This window comes from Garra rufa, chromosome 6 (assembly GCF_049309525.1).
Source record: "Garra rufa chromosome 6, GarRuf1.0, whole genome shotgun sequence".
Classification (NCBI taxonomy): Eukaryota; Metazoa; Chordata; class Actinopteri; order Cypriniformes; family Cyprinidae; genus Garra; species Garra rufa.
The window spans coordinates 26,262,332-26,274,514 of NC_133366.1; the positions used below are offsets into that span (position 1 = coordinate 26,262,332).

The following is a 12,183-nucleotide window of genomic DNA, read 5'->3' on the forward strand; positions in this document are numbered from 1 at the left end:
AATCCGAAAATTCTGGCTTAATTTTCCCATTTTTAAACAGAACGAAATCATCATCATCATCATCATCATCATCATCATCATAATACAATCAAATCGTTTGTCATTCTCTTTTTTTTTCCTTTCGGTTAGTATCTGGATTTGCTGTTAGTCATATCCTCTGGGTCTGAGTGCAGTTATTGGAGACAGATTAAATCCTAATAAACATGCTGCTACAATTGAAACCATTTACATTAAAATACTTAAAACAGTGTATTTCTATAACTTTAGCAGCGTGCAGATCCTCCTTTATGTCAGGACTGTGGCGAAGGCCGCACGGACAATCGCCTATAGCTCGCTCACATGTAATCATATATTTTCTAAAACGGCAAAATTATATCGTTTTTATGACATAATATGTCGTTTTAAAAAGACAAGATCTCCGTTTCCTATTGTGCTTTGCCAGAAAGTGTCACAAATGAACAGAAACAAAAGTCAGAATTGCGAGATATAAAGTCGCAATTGCGAGAAAAAAAGTCAGAATTCTGACTTTTTTTCTCGCAATTGCGACTTTATATCTCAGAATTCTGACTTTATAATTCGCAATTACGACTTTCTATCTCACAATTCTGACTTTATAACTCGCAATTGCGACTTTATATCTCAGAATTCTGACTTTATATCTCGCAATTCTGACTTTATAACTCGCAATTCTGAGAAAAAAAGTCAGAATTGCGAGTTTTTATCTCGCAATTCTGAGAAAAAAAAGTCGCAATACTTTATTTATTTTTTTTATTCAGTGGCGGAAACGGGCTTCCATACCATACAGTACATACTCGTGGCAATGAACACTGAGTGCGCTTAGTCCAGCAGACAGCATTAGGTACGATCGACTTAAAGCCGTGCTGAGGGTGTATGAAAGCAAAGTACCCGTTCACTGATCGGTCTGCTCAGCTCCGCTTTAAATCGAATTTCCTGTAGTTTGAAGTGTTTGAAATATACGCCATTCAACCCCACCAATCATGTGAACTTATCACTATGCCTTTAGGTTCAGTATCTTTAGGTTCGCTGTTACAAATGCCAGTGTGCACGCTAAGCAGACCAGGACCAAATGTATAATTTTCCTTTTTGGTCCGGACCAAATAAACCAAACAAACCGAAGTTTCAAGTCTCTATGATTAGGGTGTGTTTGGTGCGCACCAAAAAATATGATAAAATGCGATGCTATGCAACATGGTTTCACGAAGGGAACAAGCGGTGTATCCAAAACAAACTGAGCAGAGGGCAAACGTGGAACAACGAGAAGGTTAAGTGCCTTTTATGATCTCCTTGTTGAGTTCACAGGTGGTAAAAACAAAATTATATACACGCAACAATGAGCGCGCTTAGTCCAGCAGACAGCATTAGGTGTATTCAACTTAAAGCGCCGCTTTCCTTTTCCTTTTGTGTGGAGTGTTCGGTGAATGTATCGCTGTGCCTTTAGGTTTGGTATCTTTAGGTTCGCTGTCAAAAATGCCAGTGTGAACGCTAAGTGGACCAGGACCAAATGTATCATTTTTCTTTGTGGTCCAAACCAAATCAACCAAACGAGCCAAACTACAAGTGTGAACACACCCTTACAGTTTAGTCTACCTGATCAGTTTTAGCTGGAGAATGCTGATCCTTGGCCATTTTAACCATTACAATAGAGTTAAATATATTCACGTAGCAAATTAGTTTAAACATTGTAATATTTTACAATTTGTCTTATTTTACTGTATTTTTAATCACATAAATGCGGCCCCGGTGAGCCACAAAAAGATAAGACTCAAAAACATAAAAAATCTTGCCAAACCCTAGCGCTAGGCGTCTTTTCGAGTACCAAATTGAGTCAGTACTCAGTACGAACAATAGAAACGCCTGAAATGGAAAGACTAGTACTGTTACATTTTTCCAAAATGAAGTACCAAAACACTGCCTAGAGGACACACCCATACACACCCACACGTCACCTGAATACTTTGTTCTCTCATACCTAGTGCCCTATTTAACCTACCTGTTAAACATGTTTTTGTTGTTGTTTTTCTGTCTCTTCGTTTCCAGATGCCCCATGAGTCCACAGTGGAGCATGCTCACGTAGACACAGAGACCGAATCTCCTCTGGCCACACGCAACCGCCACTGTGTGGACTGCAAGGACATCGACTGCAAAAGAACCCAGCTCACGCGCTCCATCAGCGAAATCAAACCGCCCCACCTGTTCGCTCAAACGCCACAGGAAATCACACACTGCCATGACGAAGATGATGACGAAGAGGAGGAGGAAGAGGAGGAAGAATAGATGTTTTTGACCTGTTCTAGGGTAAAGATCTGTGGGATGATGATGATAGAGTGATGAGGATATCGTGTGAGGTAAAAAAAGGAAAAGTGGATGTATGAAGTTAAATATAATTGCCAAACCAAAATCAACAAAGCTGACTTCAGTTCACCCTAACTGGCAGTTTAAAGATATACTTTGGGATACGGAATTGTTTATCAGTCACTATATAAGCATATAATGTCATGTGATAAACATCCAATGGAAACACGGATAGAGATACTTACTTTACTGTGAACTGATAAGTAAAACTCATGCTTCGTACAAGGCAGCATGTTGGCAAAGACTAGGTTTTTGGATCCTAAAAGATACACCCTATCCTATTTTTTAGATATGCTAAAGTTGTATTTTACTATTGTTTTATAGTTTTAACAGTTTAGACACATATCTTTTGAGTAGCCAGTCCATCCAGTCAGATTAGCTTGGTTACTACCTCCAACAAAGACTGTATCCAGTAACTGTTCCTTTAAAAAAAACACTCAAGCTGTGTATGTTGGCAGGGTGTTTGTGTTAAAGTCCTGCGTGTGTTGAGAATCTGAATGAAGCACAGAAAACCCAAGCACAGTTCATTGTGACGTGCGTACGGAAGTGCAGCCAACACAAGAATCCAGTTACTTGGCAACAACATGCAGCAGCTTTTTTTTTTTGAGCGAGAGAGAGAGAGAGGTTTGTTGTTAACCTCTTGTTTTTCATCTTTTTTTGAATGCCGCTTTGGCTAGCGCTAATGCTACAGAGTAGCAAACATATGCCTTGTGTATTAGGGCACAAAATGAGTCCGAACACACAGACACAACGTTTTAGTACCTGCTCTAATTTTGGCAACGATGTGACATTGAACAATGACATACTGTATTTTTATACTCCTATATAAGCTAAACAGAACAGTCTAGTTTTGTCTCAAACGTTGCGTGCCATTAATTTCTGCCTCACATAAAACAGATGCAAACTGTTTCAATATCAAACATACAGTAAGTGACCTTGTTATGCAAAAAAAATATGTTTTTTGCCTCGTCGGCTTATTAAACATTCATCATTGAGAGAAAAAGTACAATGAAGTAAACACCTGCGCACTGAAAAAAAAAGTGCTGTTGCTTTAAAGACTGTTTCTATGGAAATTAATGTAGTCCTGGTTAATGTTTGAACTCTGACGGTTTACTCTCGTGGACCAAAACGGCGTGGAGAAATTGTTTGATTTAGACACTTTTAGGTGTCCCCACAGTGGAGTTTTAAGACATAAATGTTGACGGTTTAGAAAGGAAGCGGTTTTAGCTGTGGGAAGTGTTCCAAATGCATGAAACAGGTAGATTAGGAGGATTAGTGCGACTTTTATATGCATTACTCAAAGATAGTATGTAGGATCTGTTTGAATGAAGCTACCCGATCCATAGCACATCATGTATTACTCATATGCATATTGTAACTGTTGTTTTTGTTTTATGAGAATGTAGTGTTTTTTGTTTTTTTCTATGGGTCGGACTGTTTTTTTAAAGGGAAGACCAAGCAGGTCTAAAGTATAAAGGTTTTTGTTGAGACCCTTCCAAGGAATCAGTTAAACGTACGATGCATATTTTCTATGTCAGTTTTGGTTTATAAACAACTGGATATTGTAAAACAGGGCAGCTCTTTTTTTCAAAATATACTTGTTTTGTTCTTTAGAGACCACAGTATAGAGAAAGAAGTTTTTGTGTCCTGACAAAAAAGATCCAGTTCTCTCTTTCAGTTTTCATTAGCTTTTTATATAAAAAAAAAAATACAAAAAATATTGTGGGTGTCTATATATATATATATATATATATATATACACACACACACACACACATAATATGGCCGGCTCCCTGGACATGGATTAAAACTAGTCCTGGGCTAATTTGCACTGGTGTTGGTAGTCCTTCTTAGTTGTCTATGCAAGGGAAACTGGCTTAGATGAATGAATAATATATAATAAAAATGCATTGAGTTTAAACAGTATTCGTCCAATAGTAGTGTATCTTAGATACCGCTTTAACGGGTGATGTCTCATCCGTATAGACATAGGTTGCATTGCATACATCTCTGTTTAAACCAGTGTTTTCATATTACATTTTTTTGGCATGGTTTACATTATAGCTGCGTGTTAAACGTGCCAGTAACTTACTAATATACTGAGTATTTGTTTCTTTCCATTTTTTTATCTTTTTCCTAATTTCTGATTTTTTTTTTTTTTTAGTTCATGTTTACGAACTATATTTTTGTGACTGTTAGTTTTAGCAAAAGGAAAAGGTGCAAAACTCTTCTGTCGGTAAAAGAGATCTAGCAAAATAGACATGGCATTTATTAATCCAATTTTTTGTTTTGTTGTTGTTTGTTTGTTTGTTTCTTCACTTTTGTTCCCTGAATGATGATAGCTTCTGATTTATAGAGTTCTAAACTTATACATATGGTAAATTGCATTGCAATGTAAAATAAAAATAATTTTCCAAAATAAATTCACCATTGGTCTCCTGTCTTTTTTACTTCGAACTACATTAGCTTTTAACTATATGTATATGCCATAGCAGGTTTTCTGTTTTAGAATAATGAAGAACACCACGGAATATGTACAGTTGAGGTCAAAAGTTTACTTCCCCTTTCAGAATCTGCAAAATGTTAATATTTTACCAAAATAAGAGGGATCATACAAAATGCATGCTATTGTTTATTTAGTACTGACCTGAATAAGATATTTCACATAAAAGATGTTTACATGTAGTCCACAAGAGAAAATAATAGTTGCATTTATAAAAATGTCCCTGTTCAAAAGTTTACATCCCCTTGATTCGTAATACTGTGTTCTTACCTGAATGACCCACAGCTGTGTTTCTTTTAGTGACTGTTGTTCATATGTCCCTTGTTTGTCCTGAACAGTTAAACTGAAAAACCCTTCAGATCCCACAAATTCTTTGGTTTTCCAGCATTTTTGTTCATTTGAACCCTTTCCAACAATGACTGTATGATTTTGAGGTCCATCTTTTCACACTGAGGAGAACTGAGGGACTCATATGCAACTATTACAGAAGGTTCAAACGCTCACTGATGCTCGAGAAGGAAAAACCATGCATGAAGAGCTGGGGGTGAAAACTTTTGAGCAGAATGGAGATATGTAGCCTACATTTTTCTTATTTTGCCTATATGACAAGTTATATATATAACTTCAAATTCAAAAGTTTTCACCTCCTGGCTCTTAATGCATCGTTTTTTTATTTTATTTTGAAGCATCAGTGAGCATTTGAACCTTTAGTAGTAGTTGCATATGAGTCCCTCAGTTGTCCTCAGTGTGAAAAGCTGGATCTCAAAATCACACAGTCATTGTTGGAAAGGGTTCAAATACACAAAAAGTGCCAAAACAAAAGAATTTCTGGGACAAGGGACTTATGAACAACTATCACTATATGAAAAAACACAGCTGTGGAACATTCAGGTAAGAACACAGTATTAAGAATCGAAGAGACAGAACATCAGCCATTTGGATTCTATTTCAGATTTCCATAGAGACAATGTCATTTGTCTAAAATACCACTTTATATATGCATATTAAATATGTTGGAACGTGATATAAAACCTTCAGAAAAGTGATCTCCAGTTTGAGCAACATGAGCCTTATGCTATCCTAACCAGTCCTGACAGATAATTTCATAGAAAAAATCCTGTTATGTAACAATCAGAATATATTTGAAAATATTTGATGCAGATTTACCAGTGTGATGTGATGACTAAAAGGAGAAATTCACTTCCAGAATAAACATTTCCTGATCATTTACTTGCCCCATGTGATCCACGATGTCTTTCTTCAGTCACAAAGAAATTAAAGTTTCTGAGGAAAACATTTCAGGATTTTTCTCCATGTAGTGAACTTCAATGGAGATCAACGGGTTGAACTTGAACGGTCCAAATTGCAGTTTTAATACAGCTTCAAAAAAACTACACGATCCCAACTGAGAAATAAGAGTCTTATCTAGTGAAACGATCTGTCATTTTCTTGAAACAATAAAGATGTATTTACTTTTTAAACCACATTTGCTTATCTTGAACCAGCCTGACCTCACGCATTACATGATCATGTTGCATAGGTCATGCGTGAAGTACCGACCAAGTGTTTACAAAGCAAACGTGCAAAGACAGTCAAACGCCCTTTACAAAATAGGGTAAAACAACGATGTCAGGCAATTTTGAAGTTAGAGGTGAATATGACCTGCCGTTTTTTGCCCTACTCTACCTTTTTAAACCAATATACACAGACAAGGAAATAACCGTATATATTTTATGTTGCTGCCTTATGTTAAACTGCTTTAAATTACTTTTTTCCCCACATCCCCACATATACACTCCATACATCATAATGGCAAAGCAAAAGACAGGTTTTGCAAATTTATTAAAAATAAAAAACATGATTACATTTTATAAGTATTCATACCCTTATCTGGGACAGTTGAAATTTATCTCAGGAGCATTCATGTTGCTTGTAGATGTTACTACACTTTGAGTGCAGTTAACCTGTGGCAAATTCAATTGAATGGGTATGATTTGGAAAGGCACACTAACTTAATAAAAGGTCTAACAGCTGAAAATGCATATCAGAGCAAAAACCAAGCCCTGAGGTAAAAAAACAATCTCTGCCAGTAGAGCTCAGAAAAAATTCTGCTGCATTGAAGATTTACAGAAGCATGTAGTCTCCATTAAACTTAATGGAAGAAGTTTGAAACAGCTAGGCCTCTACCTAGAGCTCCCGGCCAAACTGAGCAACTTATGGAGAAGGACCTTGGCTAGAGTGGTGACCAACAACCTGATGGTCACTCTAGTTGAGCTCCATGATCACATATGCAGATGGGAGAAACTTACAGAAGGACAAATATCACTGCAACATTTCACCAATCTGGGCTTTATGGTGGTGTGGCAAGACTCAATCCTCTCCTCATTGATGACACACATGAAAACACACTTGTAATCTGCTAAACAGCACCTAAAGGACCCTCAGTGAGAAACAAGATTCTATGGTCCGATGAACCTCAATTCCAAACATCATGTTTGAAGGAAACCATGGCACTGTTCATCACCTGGAGACTGCCATCTCAAAAGCACAGTGTGGTAGTAGCAGTCTCATGCTTTGGGGCTGTTTTTCAGTGGCAAGGGCAGAGAGACTCGTCAGAGTAGAAGACAGCTCAATGCACCAAAATATTGAGATAGCCTTAATGAAAACCTAGTCCAGAGCATTCAGAACTTCAGACAGGGCAGAAGGTTCACCTTCCAACAGGACAATAAACCTAAGCACACAGCAAGAGTGGCTTATAGGCAATTCTGTGAATGTCCTTGAGAGGCGCAGCCAGAGCCTGGACTTGAACCCAATCAAAAAATTCTAGCAAAACCTGAAAATAACTGCCAGACCCCATTGAGAGGTGAAGCGACAAATGGCCAAATGTTGATGTGCAAGTCTTGTTGCATCATACCCCAAAAGACATGATGCTGTAAAGGTGCTTCAAATAAGTATTGAGTTAGGGGTATGAATACTTATGCTAATGAAGTTGTGAGATTCTGTTTTTGTCATTATGGTGCATGGAATGTAGACTAAGTATAGTCATTTAAAAATTTAACGTCGGACACCAAAACGTAAAAAAAAAATAATAATACTTTCGCAAGGCACTGCATATTATTTATATATTATAAATACAATAATAAAGACAGAAATACATGAACATCTTAGATCACATGAGGGTGAGTAAATTATGAGGACATCTTTATTCTGGAACTTCTTGAAATATCCTGTTGCTCATCTGTTGTAAGGACACAGTGTTTAAGCTTGTGCAGTTGTAGGCTTTTTTTTAATGCAAATTATAGATTTATATGAAAGAACAGCATAAAAAAGTACAGTACCACAGTGAAACTGAAGAATGTTTAATAGCACTTTATAGAACCGTTTTCCTCCCTAGGGTTTACATTTTAGTTACAAAGTAGCTACATTCATTAACAAAGCAAATTAGAAAAAAAAAAATGTAAAAAGCCAGAACCTGTATTTAACCCCACAAGAGCATCTGTCTAGGAAAAAAATATAATCAAAGTTGGCTTTAATTAACTAAAATAAAGCCCAACGATCTCTGATCTCACCTCTTAAGTAAAATCTTTGGTATAAAGAGCATCGGTTTTAAGATAACAACCTTGTCAAGGTTTAATTCGGCTAAATTGTTAGACCATAGTGCCAAGCAGTGGCTGTCTGTGGTACTGACCCATGTATAAATCATACAAGTAATGCATTACTGTTGTTTATCTATTATGGTTCAAATAAACATTCGAACACATGAAAACATCTAGGGCAAAGTCTTTAAAGCTGCCTGAATCAGATTTACCACAAAGTCTGACATTGTAGAAACAGGGTCACGCAGCTGCCACCTATAACAACATATAGGAATGGTTATAGGAATAAGTTGTATGCTGTTTGATGATAGGCGGATGGAGAGAAAAAAATATGGCAGAGGAGAAAATATAAGTGGTTCATCATTAAATTAATAGTTCACCATAAAAAAAAAGTACTTACTCTCAGACCAATGAATTTGTAGATACGTTTCAAGAGAACAAATTGGGAGAAATTTAGCATTACATCACTTGCTCACCAATGGATCCTCTTTGGTGAATGGGTGCCGTCAGAATGAGACTCTGAACAGCTGAAAAAAAAAAACATCACAATAATCCACAAGTAACCCACACAACTCCAGTTCATCAACTGATGTCTTATGAAGCAAAAAGCTGTTTATTTGTAAGAAACAAATCCATTATTAAGATGTTTTTTAAATTTAAACCATCGCATCTCGCCAAAATATTAGTCAATATTAGAAATTATTGGGGCTGTTTTTGCATGTAAACAGTGGTCGATCTGTGCATATTTCTATTTGAATTCAGACGACATGACTTTTTCACTGAAGAAAGCAATATTATGGACAGAGGACTTTTTAGCTGGAAGTTAAAAACATCTTAACAATAGATTTGTTTCTTACAAACATGCAGCTTTTTGCTTTACAAGATGTTAACTAATGGACTGGAGTCTTGTTTTAATCAGCTGTTTAGACTCTCATTCTGACGGCACCCATTCACTACAATGGAACCATTGGTAAAATTTTCATAATGAAACAAACTCATCTACATCTTGGATGGCCTGAGGGTGAGTACATTTAGGCAATTGTTAATTTTGAGTGAACTATTTATTAAAATAAAACAAAAACTACAACTATATGCATAGCAGGAGTTTCCAGCGTTCATATAAATAACCATTAAAGTCAACATTATATACATAAAGGTAATACACACAAGTACAGCCATTAAAACACTATGGCGCCTTTCTGACTGATGTATGATGGGTAAAACAATTTAATGTAGTAGTTGTTTTAATGACTAGGAGTTTAGTTAGGAAACGCACGGATGCATATTGATTCTCCCTTGCATAAAGTCCTGACAGGTCTGTGGTTTAATTTAAATAAGACTGCCTTTAGCTTTAAATGTAAAGTTATTGTGCCTTTGATAGAATTTCAGTTTTAAAGCAGACAAATAGGACCTGTTCATCCTTGGAAGTGAATCCAAAATATCTCAGAACAAATATACAAATGTGATACAATAAATGCATACAAATAGAACTATAATTTACAGTAAAATACAGTAATCATGATAAATCATCTTTTAAATAAAATGTGTTTCATTGCACATGTTAAAAAAATTAATATGATTTTTTTTAAAGGCAATATAATGATTCATTTAAAAAAAAAAAAAAAAAGGTGTAAAAGGTATTGTGGGATATACCAGATTTAGAGCAATAAAAATAACAATTTCTGAAATATACATGTAAAAGACCCTCAATGCTGTATTTGTAACTATGTATATATAGCATGTGCATGATATCAGTGACACTCATAGAGGCACACACATACCTATGCACCATTTACAGACAGGTGTTTGCATGTGCCGACAATTATATCCTCAGACATGCGTGTATGTACAAATGCATACAAAATAAATAAATATGTGAGTAGAATGCTCTTGGTTCACGGTTTTCTTTCAAAGCGGTATTTGGAACAGTCTTTGATTTACCCTATTACACCATCTGCCTAGAGTATTTTGTGTTTGAGAACGTCACGGGGCAGTTCGTGTGTAGCTGGAGGGGCTCGTCGGAGCACGGAAATGTCCATCCTCCAAACTCTTTGGTCTGGGGGACATAAACGCTGTGGTTTATCGGAATGAATGGGTCCGGACCGGGTCAAGCTCAGGTACCGGGAGTACTGCGCTACCAGATTGGAGTGGAGTGGTTTGGGGTGGTGAGCAGCTCCTGGGTTCTGCTATCCGCTTTGCTCCACCACCCCACTGAGGGCTAGATGGCCCCCTCGCTGTGGCCTGTGTGGTTCGTCTTGTTGTGGGCCACGCAGTTCTGTGTCTGGTTGAACAGAGTGGTGGTTTCATCAGGCACTCCGTCATGGAGGTCTGTCAAAGTCATTTCGATTTTGGTGTACTCGCTCTCTGAGGACTGTGGCGTCTTGTCCATGCGTGATGCCATGACAGCGTTCTGATACTGCTGGCGCGTTACCTGTCAAAAACATACAGAAAAGGGGTTATGAAAAACAAAATGGGTTCAAACTAAACTTAATAATCAAAATAAGGTGAACTAATTATCCGGCTTTCTTGCTTCTTAAATCTTGTATCACGATATGAGTGATTTTATTTAACAGTAACAATATATATAACAATTAGTGGTGGGCATAGATTCATTTTTTAAATCTAGATTAATCTCACTGTAATCTTGGAATTAATCTAGATTAATCTAGATTAAAATGGCTAATTTGAATTCTGCCGAAGGCATTCAGAATATGTGTGCTACCCAAATAATGACTAAAAGTAAGTCTTTGAGAACGGGTTTCTCAAGCCAGGTGGCGCATTAGACCAGGGGCTCATCTCCTGTTTCCAAAATGCACCACAAACTGCTTGACAATTGCATTTACAACACAATTAACTATACAAACTTGTGTAACCAACTATTCCTACATTGCATGTACTTCTGCTTAAAAGGCTGCGCGACGTGCGCGTTGCAGTTAAATACACAGACGCGTGTGGGCATGGATATCTGCGTGCGTAGTCTTCAGTTAAACTGCGTTGCTTTTAGAAGCGTCAATTCAGCTGTTGCATAGTTTAATGTCTTTATTTCGGGATTATCAAAGTAAATTATAACTCACGCACATGCCCCAGTAAAAAGGGTCTAGCAACGCACCTGCCCTGAAGCAAACCCGGCGGCTTCATAGCTGCATCCATGTTAGCACGTCTCGTTTGATGTAGTAATTTCACAGTAGGCATACACACAGGTTCGAAGACTCGTTCTCGCCCCCAGTGCAATTAGGCTAGGTATACATCTGCGCTAAAATATCAAGGTGAAAGTCATCATAGCTTGCGTAGTATAGACCCAGCTCCCAACCCAACTTTGAAAATAGATTAACGGCGATATTTTTTTTAGCGCCCGATAAGAGTCTCACGTTAACGCCGATAACGGCCCACCACTAATAACAATATAGTCATTTTTGCTTTAAATTAGGTCTTTTATGATATTACATTTTTGATACCATTGAAATTTCATAATTCTTGTCACCAGTGTCAATATCAAAATATATAAAAAAAAATCAAGCTCACTGAAGACAAGTTAACTATGGAATTCCGTTTCTGCCACTGAATAAAAAGTAATTGCGACTTTTTAATCTCACAATTCGCAATTGCGAGTTATAAAGTCATAATTCAGATTTTTTTCTCAGAATTGCATGATATCAACTCACAATTGCAATTCTGACTTTTTTTTCAGAATTGCGAGTTTGTATCTTGCAA

At 36.9% G+C, this 12,183-nt stretch overlaps 1 protein-coding gene across 1 annotated transcript in view; it reads right to left on the reverse strand.

The window, feature by feature from the left end:
- Window positions 1-8,267: 8,267 nt before the first annotated feature.
- The window catches only part of cnnm2b (cyclin and CBS domain divalent metal cation transport mediator 2b), a 60,607-nt gene continuing 56,691 nt past the window's right edge, over window positions 8,268-12,183 (reverse strand). The window contains exon 7 of the mRNA XM_073841558.1: window positions 8,268-10,903. Coding sequence (XP_073697659.1) covers window positions 10,691-10,903 — 213 coding nt within the window. The 3' untranslated portion in view covers window positions 8,268-10,690. The remainder of the gene's footprint in view (window positions 10,904-12,183) is intronic.